At 38.3% G+C, this 16,544-nt stretch overlaps 2 protein-coding genes and 1 long non-coding RNA gene across 5 annotated transcripts in view; 2 read left to right on the top strand and 1 right to left on the bottom strand.

Moving 5' to 3' along the window:
• The first annotated feature begins 777 nt into the window (after positions 1–777).
• On the top strand, positions 778–2,883 carry LOC139629643 (sodium- and chloride-dependent GABA transporter 2-like). Its single transcript, XM_071492387.1, has 6 exons — positions 778–894; positions 994–1,128; positions 1,671–1,774; positions 2,261–2,385; positions 2,515–2,627; positions 2,722–2,883. The coding sequence occupies exons 1-6, from the start codon at positions 778–780 to the stop codon at positions 2,881–2,883; spliced, it is 756 nt and encodes a 251-aa protein (XP_071348488.1).
• A 6,919-nt stretch (positions 2,884–9,802) lies between these two features.
• The window catches only part of LOC139629158 (uncharacterized), an 11,322-nt gene continuing 4,580 nt past the window's right edge, over positions 9,803–16,544 (bottom strand). Inside the window, exons 5-8 of one of the 3 annotated variants that reach the window (XR_011692915.1) lie at positions 16,083–16,533; positions 13,837–13,917; positions 11,333–11,448; positions 9,803–9,954 (exon numbers count right to left, since the gene is read on the bottom strand). This is a non-coding gene — a long non-coding RNA (uncharacterized lncRNA). The remainder of the gene's footprint in view (positions 9,955–11,332; positions 11,449–13,836; positions 13,918–16,082; positions 16,534–16,544) is intronic. The other 2 variants (XR_011692917.1, XR_011692916.1) reach the window with 2 other exon arrangements.
• Positions 11,960–16,544, top strand: part of LOC139629157 (sodium- and chloride-dependent GABA transporter 3-like) — a 10,756-nt gene continuing 6,171 nt past the window's right edge. The window contains exons 1-5 of the mRNA XM_071491601.1: positions 11,960–12,752; positions 13,341–13,511; positions 13,864–15,983; positions 16,100–16,234; positions 16,407–16,544. Of these exons, the coding sequence (XP_071347702.1) occupies positions 15,827–15,983; positions 16,100–16,234; positions 16,407–16,544 (430 nt within the window). The 5' untranslated portion in view covers positions 11,960–12,752; positions 13,341–13,511; positions 13,864–15,826. The remainder of the gene's footprint in view (positions 12,753–13,340; positions 13,512–13,863; positions 15,984–16,099; positions 16,235–16,406) is intronic.

Here is a 16,544-nt window from a genome sequence, read left to right as displayed (position 1 = left end):
GTCCCAACAGTCTCTCCAGTTCACCTCAATGAAATCTTTCTTTGTTCCCAAACTCAGCTCAATGTCTCAGTCTACAGACTTCAACTAATGTTACAGCAAATCAGACCAACACCACCTCTGCTGCACTTGAGTTCTGGGAGTGAGTCAAATTTCCCTTTTGTCTGATGAACCATGAGAAAATGTATACTATTCTGTCACTGCTTCACTTTTGATGAATTATTTTTCTTTCTATGTTTTTATGCTATGGTAGCTGTTTTTCTCTTGTTCTGGTTCTTGAAGCATTTCAAAATTAAAACTTTCTGAACTCTGAACAATATCAAGGACTTTTGCTATTAGTTGCAATTCACAATGTTAAAAGGTACTTGTGTTGTGATGCAAGTTTGCAAATACACAATGACAGTGTTGACTTCAAGTTTACATTTTTTTTCAGTGCTTGAAGTAGAAGGCTCCAGAGTTTGAGATCTTTGGTAAAGAAAAGATCCAACACAATTTATTATTCGAAGTAAGATGAAAAAACGTGTTTGATGAAACAATAGAAGAAGTAGAAAATGTTTAAAGGTTTGCATTAACTAAAATGATTTTGCAAATATCCTTTAGCATTGTCAAAAATGCCACTGGCTATTGAGATTCAATGACATGCCAAATTATCAGTAAGTAGACTGAGTGATATCTCAAGATATCCTTTGTATTAGTACAGACCTCCTATGTGCCTCTACAGCAGTTTATGTCACATTATAATCACCTCTTATATTTCTCTTGAGACGACGTGTACTGGCCATGTCTGGAGGAATTGAGGAGCTGGGCAGTGTGAGGTGGGATCTTGCCTTGTGTCTTCTGGCCTGCTGGGTGTTCTGCTACTTCAGTATCTGGAAAGGTGTCAGATCCTCTGGAAAGGTCCTGTGGAAATATTTGAATTCTTTATCTACTTGTGGAGCATAGAATCATCTATAGCCCATGAGAACTTATTATTCAGAAATTTCCTTTTCCTTTCAGGTGGCATATTTTACAGCCACGTTCCCCTATGTGATGCTCATGGTCCTTCTCATCAGGGGCCTGACTCTACCTGGAGCTTGGCAAGGAGTTTACTATTACCTGCATCCAGAATTGACCCGTTTGGCTAACCTAAAGGTGACCAGTTTTTTTGATGCTAACTTTAGAATCACTAAAGACAAAAATAATTGCCTAAGTCCAAGTCTGTTTTAAGTCATTTCGGCAGGGTTTTAATCTAACAAGGTCATATATGTGTGATGTGTCTTCCAACCATATGGATATACTAGAGTCAAAAAGCCTGCAGCCACAGTCTGTGTTGTCTTGACATGATGAGTTGTACAAATGGGGGATAAGGGTATGCATCTTAGAAAACTCTCCCCGAATGGTTTGTCATATTGTGAGAAATGCATTTTAACACCTTTGCACACCTGGCTGAATGCTGCACCAATCAGATGTGACTGTTGAGCTGTCCCCCTGTTTTTGGTCAAATGCAACCCAAAAGCAGGGGTTTGATCCTGACACCAAACTGAGACCTTCATTTAGATGCTTCATTGTGTTGGGTTATATATACTGTTTGGGAAGTGGCTGGCATCCTGCATCTTCTATTGTGGGATCTTTACAATACAATCCTTCCACTGTGGCTTCATCTTTTGTAGACAGACTTTTTTCTTACATTACAGGTGTGGATCGAGGCAGGATCTCAAATATTTTTCTCCTATAGCCTGACTATAGGGGCTCTGAGTGTTCTGTGCAGCTACAATGAGTACAACAACAACTGTTACAAGTAAGTTTGACTGTGACTTTCTTGTTTAAAATATTTTTCTCATTTGTTATGTTTTTTTGAAGACAGGAAATGGATACAACAAGCTATTTCACCACCCTATATTATTTTGTTTGTGACTTGACTTGTTGGTTGCTGTGTCGTAGGGTTGTGTTGTATTGTGAGTCTTATTGTGAGTATGAATGTGTGATATTGTATGTCTTGATGTATCTGTTGTCATTGAAGTATTGCTTATAAATTAATGGGGACCCAAGGAAGAGTAGCAACTGTCACAATACAGTGGCTAATGAGGATGAGATATCAACAACTCCGATGATCCTACTACTTTGGTTATAGAAGACATTTTTGTTGTTGTACATAGATGTGTCAAAAAACAGTAAAGAGTAAGTGGGTCAAAAATTAAACAACTGACTACAGACAAAATATGGAATGTTTGAACGAACACAATATTAATGTTTCACAAGTATTTTATCTTACCTTGACCTCCAGAGACTGCTTTTGGTTCTGTCTACTGAACAGTGGGACCAGTTTTGTTGCTGGACTTGTTGTCTTCTCTGTACTTGGATTCATGGCTCAGAAACAGGGTGTTACTGTCGACACTGTGGTTGAATCAGGTAAATATCAGGATTCATTTGAGTGCAATGTTTAAGATCTTTACAGCAAATGAACCAAGCAAATGAATTAATTAATGTTTTCTGGTCCCAAAATGAAGAATTATATCAACCTTCTTCTCCAAACCACAGGTCCAGGTTTGGCCTTCATTGCCTATCCTCAGGCAACAGCTATGATGCCTTTACCACAGTTCTGGACCGTCTGCTTCTTCCTGATGCTGATTCTGCTGACTGTTGACACACATGTAAGATCATTTGTCGAGTTACCTTGTGATTAATAGCAGGCACATGTCAGGCATGTAGAACTCAAATTTACTCATAATATTTTTTTGTCTACAGTTTGTGATAGTGGAGAGTTTTATCACCACAGTGATCGACCTGTTTCCGAAGTTGCTCCGTGGTCCAGTGAGGCATGAGATCTTTGTCCTCATCATCTGTTTATCCAGCTTCCTCATACAACTGACCCTGGTTACTGAAGTAAAACAAAAATATTTCCACTAAAAATTGGACATTATTATATTTCATTAAATTAAATACAATGTTTTCCAAATCATGCATATTTGTCAAACCTTGTCTCTTTCTGCTTTAGGGAGGAATATATGTATTCCAACTCATTGATTTCTATGGCTCGACCAGAGTCTGCCAGAATTTCATAGCCATATCTCAGTGCGTGGCAGTGGGCTGGATATTTGGTAAAAATAATTTATTTCTTATGTACTGTATCACTGCCATTATTCTATACTTGTACACTTTTTACTGTCAATAAATCCTGGAGCTCTATGCTCCAGAGGAATCAGATACATGAGGTTTTGCATATACAGACAATACTTGTTAGTAGGATTGATTTTAACCATTTTGCTTTTGATCTTTTTATGGGATTTGACAGGAAGAAAAATGTAAAATATCTGCTGACTAATTAATTTTATGTGATTTTGACACTATTGACAATATTATTGCAATCACTAAAGGTTAAACACAATACAAAGAATTACAGAAAGTCAGCAGATATTTTCTGCTAACTTTATGTGATTTTGACAAAATTGAACAACAAAAAGTATGTGTATAGTATCTGGTATTCCAATCTCTAAATGTTAAACCCAATACTAGGAATTACAGAAATATTCTTAATTTGAAAATGTCACATATACCAATAAAAAGGAAAAAAGGATCCAGTAGACTTAACATTTGGCAGTCAAAATATGAAACTGCACAAAATGTACAATCTGAACTTCCATCAGGTGCTGACCACTTTCTTAACATCATAAAGGACATGACAGGACAGAGACCATCTGTTTTCTTCAAACTGTGCTGGAAATACATCAATCCTGTGCTGTTATCAGTGAGTCTGAGAGGTTTTCACACATTAAACAGTTTATGTTTGTGATTCTCACCACTGGCTGCCAATGACTTTAAAAACTTCCGTTACATCTACTAAATTTAAGTGAGATTGTACAGGTGAATTTTTACATATTTTTCTTCCAGGGGTTGTGTTAATTTAGGCCTACAATACAACAGCATTCAGGAAAAAATAGTATTATGAATGGTCTCTGCAGCCCGAGAATCTAATCAGTCTTATATACCTTTGCTGATAAGAATTACCATAGCCAACTATTAATAGTCAGGCATGATTTAAAAAGACAGAAACAAAGATTGACACCCAGTATATGAATTTTATGAAAAAAACTGCCTTGCGTTTGCAAGCCTCTGCAGCTAGTTTGAGATTACATCCCTGTTTATCAGTCATATAAAATAATAACCGTTTTTGCGAAATTGTTGTGTTAAGTCTTGAGTAATGGCTAAAAAGTGTTCTGTGAGGTCACACTGACCTTGAACAGTTTGCCCTTGACTCTCATCAGTTTGTCCTTGAGTCTAAGCTGACATTTGTGCCAAGTTTGACGGGATTCCCTTGAGGAATTCTTGAGATATTGTGTTCATAAAGCCAAAATCATGTTTTGCGAGGTCACTGCGATCTTGACTTTTGCCCACCAAAATCTAATCACTTCATCCTTGAGTCCAAGAGGACATTTGTTTGAAATATGAATTAGTTCCTTCAAGGTGTTTTGTTAGGTCACTATGACCTTTGATTACCAAAATATAATCAATTCATCCTTGAGTCCACATGAATGTTTTTTGAAGAAATTCCATCAAGGCGTGATTGAGATATGTGTCCACGAGATTGGGACAGACAGAAAACCTGAAAACAGTATACCTAGGCATAAAAACCAAGCAGTTTCAGACCTTGACTACACTGAGAGGCACAAACTAAGAATGTCTTCATTACTATCTTGATTTGTCTACAATAGCTTCCTCATTTTTAATGGAATAACATAATATGGTCTTTATCTGTGTAAAACACTGTCTCCACACCTTCACAGATTTCCTTCATCTCGTACCTGGTTGACGACAAACACCTCAGGGTTAACGACTGGTATGTTTACCCTGACTGGGCTTATGCACTAGGATGGACCATGACTCTCTCCTCTGTTCTCATGGTGCCACTGTGGGCAGCTGGACAGATGTGTTTGACCCCAGGAACCTTCAGACAGGTCAGTGCTCAAAGAGTCACACAAGTCATAAACCAGGAGATAAGTCTGTGTAATAACTTGAGAGCAGTTTGCATAAAAATGACAAAAAAACACCTTGAAAGTTGGCAAATGAAAATTAAAACTGAAAACAATAATAAGGAAGTCAAACTTTTTAGTCTATTTAGTGCATTGAAGTGAAGGCACAGCATGTTTAAGAACCTGAAATGTCTCCTGTAAGTGAAACTGACCTTTCTTGTTCTTGTCCTGTCTTCCAGCGTTTGTCTGTCCTTTGTCGTCCTGCTGACAATCCACCTTGGCAGAAGAGAAAACTGGGAGAGGAGGGCACAAGTTTGGAACTGAGGACGTCTGCAGTGACAGCTTAGTGTGACCTTTGAAGTAAAAGTATACAAAATATGTCTAAATCATAAAGTGTGAATATAGATGCATGCACCCTCCTCTGTGATATCAATCACAGGTTTCTAAATAGCTGCTCCTTTTCGCCAGAGTTCTGGCTTGTGTGGAGCCGAAATTTTGGTGCATGCCAGTGTTGTGTCTGTTCAACCGTCAGATAGTGTTTCCTCAACCTTAACCTGTATCCTTATACTAACCCTAACCTTCAAGTGGGGATATAATAGGAAACATAGTTGTAATAGGAGGGAAACACTATCTGATGGGGGAACAGACTTCGCCACAACACCAGTTAAACAACTGCGGCAAGCATATGCACCTGTTAGCATTGTTAGCACAGCTGAGCATCTTGCTCGATGCTAGGCAAAGGCTAATACTTTTGCTGGCTAAATATCTAGTTAACAGGCTAAGCTAAGAAGTCAGGTATGGTTAGCACAGGCACGGATACTTTCGAATTAGTGCCAGTGTCTCAATAAAATAATACTAGACTTTTACTCACCTCAAAAAAGCAGGAGCACAGACTTCCTCATGTTCTGTCAGTCCATTAACTGCACAGCAAAGCATAGTATTTATCCGATATTTGCATGAAAAATCCTCCAAAAGGCATGAACACCATGAACATTGCCTGGAGGTCACATTCACTAATTGTACTTGGATGAAGTGAACATGAACAGACAGCTAATGGCTAAACACTGAGCAGCTAGCGGACTGTGATGGCTCCCACTTGTCAATCAAAGCGGCCACACCCTCAATTATGCATAAATTAAAGCCTTAAAATGAAATTTAAACAGGTGAGTTATATAAAAATTTACCCCCATGCAGTTGTCATGAAGGGAGAAATTAACTATTGAGACCAAAACCGTTTTTCGCACCAGGTTTTAAACATGTTTATTTCTGCTATGAATTTGGGCCTTTTAACATAGGAGTCTGGAAATGCAGTTTTTGGCACTTAAGTGTTTTGGCTTCACTTTTCATCCCCAGAGTTTGGGTTAGAGTTCACATAGCTATCAGTAGATCATTTAAGCCATTTATCAAACAAAAAGCTTTTACTGTTTAAAATTGTTTGAACTTGAATATCTTTTAATGACAGATGTTTGATAAAAGCAAGTCATTTGAAGATGTCAGCTTGTGCTGTGGGACCTTGTGATGGGTGTTTCTCAGTATTTCTTTCTGACATTTTGTGAGATGCAAATCAAATAAGTAACTGAAACATGTATAATTCATCATGACAGTAAGCACTGGCTGCATGCTTTGCTCATATGGTTGTGGTGAAGCAGCCCTTTTGTTCAGATTTGGGCAAAAGTTGGGGTCTTACACTTAAAGGTTTTGAATGTTACCATGTTTGGCTGCAACAAAGTGTGGATTAGTGACATTGCCTTGTGATGGTGGTACACTTGTTTTTGACATTTTAGGTCTTAAAAGCATTTATTCATATAAATTTACAGTGAGTTAAGTGGAAGCAAAGCTTTAATTTTAAAAAAGTAAATATATCTGTCAAAATGTGGATGTAGATAACTATAATTTGAGCATTATTTACACAACATACTTGTAATTTGTTCTTAAACTGAAATCCCTTCTCTAACATTTTCAACACTATACTGTTTTGTTCGGTCACATTGAAAAATACAAATAAAAAGATCATCACAAAGTCTGCAGCAGTGTTTGTTATTTTTTACTGCAAATAAATATGTCTGACACGATTGTCATTCATTTCTTTTTGACAAATCCACCCTTTCTTAGATTGTTTCATTATATTTGGAACAGATTTCTTCTGACTTTTTTTTCTCATCCTCTGCCTTTGAAGTATCTTAGATGAGTTAAACTGAATTGCCCTTTTCCTCACAAAACAAAATCAGGTAAGTTTTTATATTTGAAAGAGCTGAAAAATACTACTTGTACAGTCGCTTGATTTGACACAACCACTACCAGCTACCTTGTCTACCTGCTGCTCAGCCCTGGGCAGGTAGTGTAAAATATGGTGATCAGGGGGTTTTTTTGTGTGTGTGTAAATAGCTAAAGGACCTAATGAGAGCAGCGCAGAGTTTATATATGATCAATCCAAGTGAAAAGAGGATAAAAAGCGTTATACTGTTTTTTATTTCCCATTTGAAATCAAATTTTACTGAGTTCTTGAGGGACTATGAATTCAACAGGGTTACTGAAACCAGGTTATGGTTGCTCCTGACAAAACCAAAACCAAACATCAGCCCTTAACACTGGAATTACTGGTTAGTGTGTCAATGTTATGTCTATAACAATTTTTCTTTTGTAGGCAGGGTGTAGTCAGATGAAGACATTATAAAAGCAGCATATGTCAGTTTTTCGTACTTTGGAATAACAGAACACACAAGGAATTAAACTCTTGATCCTGAGATGACCAGAGAAAGACAAAGAAGAGAAAATCAGATGAAGGATGGAGACAGAGGACAGTGGGCAAATAAAACGGAATATTTTCTGGTTGTTGCAGGAAATGTGGTCGGTTTGGGTAATGTGTGGAGATTTCCTTACATCTCCTACAAAAATGGTGGAGGTGAATATTATACACTGCAACTGGGAATCTTTCATATTGATGAAAGATGGGTGAATTTAGACATATGATTTAATGTATCATTTCCATGACAACACATGCCTCTGTATTTATGACAGGTGCCTTTCTGCTGCCATGTATTTTGTTAGCTGTGGTGTGTGGGATACCTCTGTTCCTACTGGAGAGCTCCATTGGTCAGTACACCCAGGAAGGATACATTACATCATGGAGGAAAATGTGTCCACTGGCACAAGGTGAGATGATGTGAAATGAACTAAAATGTGCTCTCAAGATGCAGTTCTACTTGTGTACCCAGTGTGGGTTCGGGAGGCAGACACTCTCTCTACCTTTAAGATCAGGCTTAAAACTATCCTCTTTGATAAAGCTTATAGTTCGGGCTGGCTCGGGTATGTCCTGAACCATCCCTGAGTTATGCTGCTCTCGAGCTAGACTGCTGGGGGATTCCCATGATGCACTTTGCTCTCTCTCTCTTTCTCTCTTGACTGCTTTAAGCCATTAACTTTGTATTTTTTTTCTCTCCCCCGTAGTTTGTGCTTCTCCTCTCTCTCCCTCTCTCTGTCCTCATTCTGCAGGTCTCTCTGCCTCTGGAGCAGCGGGATCCAGATCCACCACTACTCATCTTTACTATTAACCACTGTTATCTGTCATTATTATTGAAAACACCATTACCTATACAGCTGTTCCTGGTCTCTCTCTCTCTTCCCCCCGACCCCCTTTTTTTCTCCTCCTAAACCCAACCGGTCGAAGCAGACGGCTGCCCACCCTGAGCCCGGTTCTGTTGGAGGTTTCTTCCTGTGAAAAGGGAGTTTTTCCTCCCCCCTGTTGCCAAGTGCTTGCTCTTTGTGGGAACTGTTGGGTTTTTCTCTGTAACAAAGTAAGGTCTTGACCTTACCCTGTAAAGTGCCTTGAGATAATATATATTATGATTTGGCGCGATACAAATAAAATTGAATTGAATTGAAATCAACACGAGAAAAAAAGGGCACAAATCACTGTGTAAAAATAAGGCTATTACACAAAGACAAGAAATTACAATTTCAGAGAAATCACTCAAACATCTTTGCCAATGTTTTGTCCATCAATTGTTCTATTTTAAAAACTGTGGTTTGTATTTCCCTGCAGGAATTGGATTTGGGCAACTGATCATGTCACTGTGTGCCTTCATCTACATTCTAATTGAAGCCTGGGCTCTCCTCTACCTGGTGTTCTCGTTCAGGTCCCAGCTCCCCTGGGCCAGCTGTGAGAACACCTGGAACACAGGTAAGACTTTGGGGTTGAGCCTCCAGGGTCCCAACAGTCTCTCCAGTTCACCTCAATGGAATCTTTCTTTGTTCCCAAACTCAGCTCAATGTCTCAGTCTACAGACCTCATCGAATGTTACAGCAAATCAGACCAACACCACCTCTGCTGCAACTGAGTTCTGGGAGTGAGTCAAATTTCTCTTTTGTCTGATGAACCATGATGAAATACTGTTTTGTCACTGCTTCACTTTTGATACATTATTTTTCAGTCTGTGTTTTGAAATTAAAACTCCAAAAAGTTCTGAACTCTGAACATATTGCAGGTTCACAATGTTAAAAAGGTACTTGTGTTGTGATACAAGTTTGCAAATACACAATGACAGTTCTGACTTCAAGTTTACATTTTTTTCAGTGATTGCAGTAGAAGGTTCCAGAGTTTGAGACCTTTGGTGAAGAAAACAAAATTAAAAAAAGATCGAACACAATTGATTGTTCAAAGTAAGATAAAAAACCGTGTTAGATCCAACAACAGTAGAACATGTTTAAACAGTATCCTTTAATATTTGCAAAACTGGTTATTGTGATTCAAAGTCATGCTGAATTATAAATAAATAGACTGATATCTCAAGACGTTCTTCACACTACTACAAACCTCATATGTGCCTCTACAGCAGTTTATGTCACATTATAATCACCTCTTATATTTCTCTTGAGACGACGTGTACTGGCCATGTCTGGAGGAATTGAGGAGCTGGGCAGTGTGAGGTGGGATCTTGCCTTGTGTCTTCTGGCCTGCTGGGTGTTCTGCTACTTCAGTATCTGGAAAGGTGTCAGATCCTCTGGAAAGGTCCTGTGGAAATATTTGAATTCTTTATCGATTTGTGGTGCATAGAATCATCTTTTGCCCATGAGAACTTATTATTCAGAAATGTCATTTTCTTTTCAGGTGGCATATTTTACAGCCACATTCCCCTATGTGATGCTCATGGTCCTTCTCATCAGGGGCCTGACTCTACCTGGAGCTTGGCAAGGAGTTTACTATTACCTGTATCCAGATTTGAACCGTTTGGCTAACCTTCAGGTGACCAGTTTAAGTAATCCTAACTTTAGAATCACTAAAGACAAAAATAAGTGAAATCCTACTGCTTTTAAGTCATTTTTGGGGGTTTCAACCAATTAGGTAATACCTGTGTGATGTGTCTTCCATCCATGTCTAAAGGCAAACACATTTATACTCATTCTGACTGGACATGCCCAAGGCAAACAGCCTGCAGCCACAGTCTCTTTCACACTGTCTCCATGATCTATCCCCAAGACCTCAGTTTTTCCAGTGTCTGTGTTGTCTGGACATGATGAGTAATACAAATGGGGGATAAGGGCACACACCTTAGGACACTCTCACCAAATGGGTTGTCATTTTGTGATATTGATGCATTTTAACTCCTCTGCACACCTGCAGAGGAGTTAAAATGCATCAAGCAGGTGATTGTTGAGCTGTTTTGTCTGTTTCAAAAAGTCACAAAATTTGTCAAATGCAGCCCAAAAGCAGGGGTTTGATCCTGACAGCAAACCGAGACCTTTATTTAGATGCTTCATTGTGTTGGGTTATATGTACTGTTTGGGAAATGACTGGCATCCTGCATCTTCTTTTGTGGGATCTTTACAATACAATCCTTCCACTGTGATTTCAACCATTGTAGAAAGACATTTTCTTACACTACAGGTGTGGATAGATGCAGGATCTCAAATATTGTTCTCCCATAGCCTGACAACAGGGATTCTGACTGTTCTGGGCAGCTATAATCAGCACAACAACAACTGTTACAAGTAAGTATAATTATGAATTTCTTGTTTAAAAGATATTTCTTGTTGTGTTTTTTGAAGACAGGAATTGGATACAGCAAACTATTTCATCCCACTTTTATTTTATTTCGTTTGTGACTTAGAGGATTGAATAATGAAGAATTTCCTTTTTTCAGTTATTAAATAAATAACATTATTAAATAGAACTATCATATGTGCTAGACAGGTTTTCACTTGGTGTTGGTTGTGCCTCGTCGGGGTTATGTTGTGTCTTGAGAGTCTTATTGTGAGTATGAATAATATTAATGTATCAATAGAGCGCAAAGAGGTAGTTTGTCAAAAAATCAAATAGACTACAAAGAATACTGTGAAATTTTTGAATTACAAGAATATTAAATACATTTCACTCAGACATACTTATTTACCTCCAGAGACTGCTTTTGGCTGTGTCTCCTGAACTGTGGGACCAGTTTTGTTGCTGGATTTGTCGTCTTCTCTGTACTTGGATTCATGGCTCAGAAACTGGATCTTCCCGTTGACACTGTGGTTGAATCAGGTAAATATCAGAATTCATTTGAGTGCAAATATTCAGACCTTTACGGCAAACGGCAATTCTGGTCCCAAAATGAAGAAATATATCAAACTTCTTGTCCAAACAGGTCCAGGTTTGGCCTTCATTGCCTATCCTCAGGCAACAGCTATGATGCCTTTACCACAGTTCTGGACTGTCTGCTTCTTCCTGATGCTGATTCTGCTGACTGTTGACTCACATGTAAGATCATTTATTGAATTACTTTGTGATTAATTGCAGACACATTTCAGGCATGTAAAACTGAAATTTACTCATGATATTTTTTTGTCTACAGTTTGTGATAGTGGAGAGTTTTATCACCACAGTGACCGACTTGTTTCCAAAGTTGCTCCGTGCACCTCTGAGGCACGAGCTCTTCGTTCTCATCATCTGTTTATCCAGCTTCCTCATACAACTGACCCTGGTTACTGAAGTAAAACAAAAATATTTCCACTAAAAAAATTTGACATTATTACATTTTACTAAACAGCCTACATTGTCTTCCAAGCTATGCCTATTTTTAAAATCTTGTCTGTTTCTGCTTTAGGGAGGAATATATGTATTTCAACTCATTGATTTCTATGGCTCAACCAGAGTCTGTCAGAATTTCATGGCTATATCTCAGTGCGTGGCAGTGGGCTGGATATTTGGTAAAAATGACATATTTCTTACATATAATTGCCATTATTCTATACTTATATTCTTGTTAATATTGTCAATAACTCCTGTAAAAAACCAAGGAGCAGCAGGACGGTGTATGTGTGATTTAAACAAAATAAACTGAAGGAGCATATCATCCATTCTTACACTGTGCTGACTGTGATTTTCATCTTTTCATAGGATTTGACTTAACATGAAAAAAAAAAAGTAAAATATCTGCTGACTTATTGTTTAACTTTATATGATTTTGACATATATATTAAATGATAAAAGTATTTGTGTTGTAATCTATACAATACTAAGAATAACAGAAATATTCTTAATTTGAAAATGTCAAATATACCAATAAAAAGGATCCAGTAGCTTTGTTCAGGCTGACTATATCTGCAGAATGACAGCAAATGTTCCTTTTAACAGGTCATCCAGTTGTCTGGATCAAACTCTTGTCTCAGCATTTTGCAGTATAATTGAAATATGAAACTGAACTAAATGTAAAATCTGAACTTCCATCAGGTGCTGACTGCTTTCTTGACATCATTAAGGACATGACAGGACAGAGACCATCTGTTTTCTTTAAACTGTGCTGGAAATACATCATTCCTCTGCTGTCAGTGGTGAGTCTGAGAGGTTTTCACACATCGAACAGATTATCTTTGTGATTCTCACCACTGGCTGCCAATGACTTCACAAACTTCTATTACGTCTACTAAATTGGAGTGAGAATTGTTGATCCAGTACAAGTGAAGTTTTACATATTTATCTTCCAAGAGTTGTGTAAATTCAAACCTACAATACAACAACAATCAGAAAAAAATTGTAGTAAGAATGGTCTCTGGAGCCCAAGAATCTAATCAGTCTTATATACCATTGTTGATAATATTTACCATAACCAACTATTTATAATCAGGTATGATTTAAAAAGACAGAAACAAAGTTTGATGATGAAAACTGGCATTACACCAAACACCCTGTATATGAATTTTATGCTCTACAGACATGCAATGGATGAATGCAATTGCAAAAAAAAAAAAAAAAAAAAAAAATTCAGCCAGTTTCAGACCTTTACTACATTGAGACTGAGACACAAACTAAGAAGTCATCATTACTCTCTTGATTTGTTTATATTATCTTCTTCAAATATTTGATGAAATAACATAATATGGTCTTTATCTGTGTAAGAAACTGTTTCTACACCTTCACAGATTTCCTTCATCTTGTACCTGGGTGACTACAAATACCTCAGGGTTAATGACTGGTATGTTTACCCTGACTGGGCATATGCACTGGGATGGACCATGACTCTCTCCTCTGTTCTCATGGTGCCACTGTGGGCAGTTGGACAGATGTGTTTGACCCCGGGAACCTTCAGACAGGTCAGTGCTCAAAGAGTTTTCACAAGTCATAAATGGTAAATGGACTGCTTATATAGCACTTTTCTAGTCTTATTGACCACTCAAAGCGCTTTACAACGTGAGCCGCATTCACCCATTCTCACACACACATACATACAGCACTTACATCTACAGTGGAGTGCTTCTAACATTCACACACACACACACACACACACTCAAGATAACTGAAAAACAAAAATAAGGAAATCAAACTTTTTAGTCTATTTAGTGCATTGAAGTGAAGGCACAGCATGTTTAAGGACTTGAACTATCTCCTGTAAGTTGCACATTTCATGTGGAAACTGACCCATCTTGTTCTTGTCCTGTCTTCCAGCGTTTGTCTGTCCTTTGTCGTCCTACTGAAAATCCACCTTGGCAGAGGAGAAAACTGGGAGAGGAGGGCACAAGTTTGGAACTGAGGACGTCTGCAGTGACATCTTAGTGTGACCTTTGAGGTCAATTTGAATGGAAATGTCAACTATCATACTGTTATCTGTCATTATTATTGATAACACCATTACCTATACAGCTGTTCCTGGTCACTCTCTCTCTCTCTCTTTTCTCCTCTCTCCTCCCCCCACCCCCCTTTTCTCCTCCTAAACCCAACCGGTCGAGGCAGACGGCCACCCACCCTGGCTCAGGGTGGGTGGCCGGGCAGTGCCTGCTCTTTGTTACAGAGAAAAACCCAACAGTTCCCACAAAGTAAGGTCTTGACCTTACCCTGTAAAGTGCCTTGAGATAATGTACATTATGATTTGGCGCTATACAAATAAAACTGAATTGAATTGAATTGAATTCTAGTGTTTAACGTAGAACTGATCTAAAAATGTCTTAATCATAAAGTGTGAATAAAGATGCATGTACGCTCCCCAGTGATGTCAACCACAGGTTTCTTTTGAGCGATTTTGAAGCTTGGTACATGCCGGTGTTGTGTCGAAGTCTGTTCTAACACCAGATAGTGTTTCCCCCAACCTTAACATATAACCCTATACTAACCCTCACAATTACCCTTTTCTAGAATTTTGCCCACGGCAAGAAAGCAGGAGCACAGACTTCCTCACGTTCTGTCATTCAATTAACCGCACAGCAAACTATATAATTTGTCTGATATTTGCATGAATAATCCTCCTAAAGGCATGAATTCCACGACATTGCCTGGAGGTCATGTTCACTAACTGTAATTGGGTGAAGTGACCTCAAGTGGACAGCTGACGGTTAGACACTGAGCGGCTAGCAGACTGTGATGGCACCCACCTGTCACTCAAAGCAGCGACACCCTTAATTATGCATAACTTTAAGACTTAAAATAAAATCTAAATGGTTGAGTTGCATAAAAATTAATCTCCTTGTATTTACTCCTTGGAATTTACAGTGAGTTAAGTTGTAGGAAAGATTGTAAAATTAAATTTCAAATTCCATTTCTGTGCAAATGATGTACAACACCATGAAAATTTTAAAAAGGAAATACCTGTGAGAATGTGGATGTAGATTCCTATAATTTGAGTATTACTGACACAACAGACTCTGTTCTCAAACTGTAATCCCTTCTCTATCATTTTCAACACACTCATTTACTGGGTAACATTGAAAAATAAAATACAGGGTTATCATCGAGTCTGCAGCAGTGTTTTTTGTTGTTCTTCAATACAAACAAATGTGTCTGACAATAAGCCTTCTTTGTTTCTTTCAGATAAATCTCCCCCTTTTTTGTAGCTTGTTTAATTACATTTACAAAAGAATTCTTCTAACTTTTTTTTTTCTCATCCTCTGGGGTTAAAGCATCTTAGATTAATCAAACAGGATTGCCTTTTTCTTCACAAATCAAAATCAGGTCAGCTGTTATGTTTGAAAGAACTGAAAAAATACTACTTTTACAGTAGCTTGCTTTTACACAACTACTACCGGCCACCTTGTCTACCTGCTGTTCAGCCATGGGTAGGTAGCGTTATTTCCTATTTGAAATCAAATGTGCTAATGAGAAACTGCATTTGCCTCAATGTCCCACAAACATAAAACAGAAATATGTTTGAGTTTTTGGGGGACTGTGAGGGTTAATGAACAGGGTTACTGAAACCAGGTTATGGTTGCTTCTCTGGGTTTAGCAAAACCAAAACCAAACATCAGCCCTTAACACTGGAATTACTGGTTTAGTGTGCAATCCATGTTGTAAAAAATGTTCAAATTTCTCTTTTGTGGGCAGGGTCTAAGCAGATGAAAACATTATAAAAGCAGCAAATGTCAGTTTTTCGTACTTTGGAATAAGAGAACACACAAGGAATTAAACTCTTGATCCTGAGATGACCAGAGAAAGACGAAGAAGAGAAAATCAGATGAAGGATGGAAACAGAGGACAGTGGGCAAATAAAACAGAATATTTTCTGGTTGTTGCAGGAAATGTGGTCAGTTTGGGTAATGTGTGGAGATTTCCTTACCTCTGCTACAAGAATGGTGGAGGTGAATGTTATACACTACAACTGGGAATCTTTCATATTGATGAGAGATGAGTGAATTAAGACTTATAATTCAATATATCATCTCCATGACAACACACACCTCTGTATTTACTGCAGGTGCCTTTCTGGTGCCATATGGTCTGTTAGCTGTGGTGTGTGGGATACCTCTGTTCCTGCTGGAGAGCTCCGTGGGTCAGTACACCCAGGAAGGATTCATCACCTGCTGGAGGAAACTGTGTCCACTGGCACAAGGTGAGATGATGTGAGTTGAACTAAAATGTTCAATCAACTGGAGAAAAAAGGCACAAATCACACTTTAAACATAGGGCTATTACACAAAGAAGTTACAATTTTCCTTCCTTTGCCAATGTTTTGTCCATCAAAAGGTGCTGTTTCAAAAACTGTGGTTTGTATTTCACTGTAGGAATTGGATTTGGGCAACTGATCATTTCACTGTGTTTCTTCATCTACATTCTAATTGAAGCCTGGGCTCTCCTCTACCTGGTGTTCTCGTTCAGGTCCCAGCTCCCCTGGGCCAGCTGTGAGAACACCTGGAACACAG

This window comes from Trachinotus anak, unplaced genomic scaffold (assembly GCF_046630095.1).
Source record: "Trachinotus anak isolate AG129_WGS33_773 ecotype Australia unplaced genomic scaffold, CSIRO_AGI_Tana_v1 ptg000012l, whole genome shotgun sequence".
Taxonomy (NCBI): Eukaryota; Metazoa; Chordata; class Actinopteri; order Carangiformes; family Carangidae; genus Trachinotus; species Trachinotus anak.
Note: the sequence above shows the minus strand (reverse complement) of the source record. Positions and strands in the feature narration are given on the sequence as shown.

Excerpts from the sequence above, each read along its gene's own strand:
- LOC139629643 (XM_071492387.1), top strand. The coding sequence starts at position 778 with ATGTCTGGAGGAATTGAGGAGCTGGGCAGTGTGAGGTGGGATCTTGCC. Across the intron at positions 895-993 it reads GTGTCAGATCCTCTGGAAAG|GTGGCATATTTTACAGCCAC; the intron begins GTCCTGTGGAAA and ends TTTTCCTTTCAG. Across the intron at positions 1,129-1,670 it reads CCCGTTTGGCTAACCTAAAG|GTGTGGATCGAGGCAGGATC; the intron begins GTGACCAGTTTT and ends CTTACATTACAG.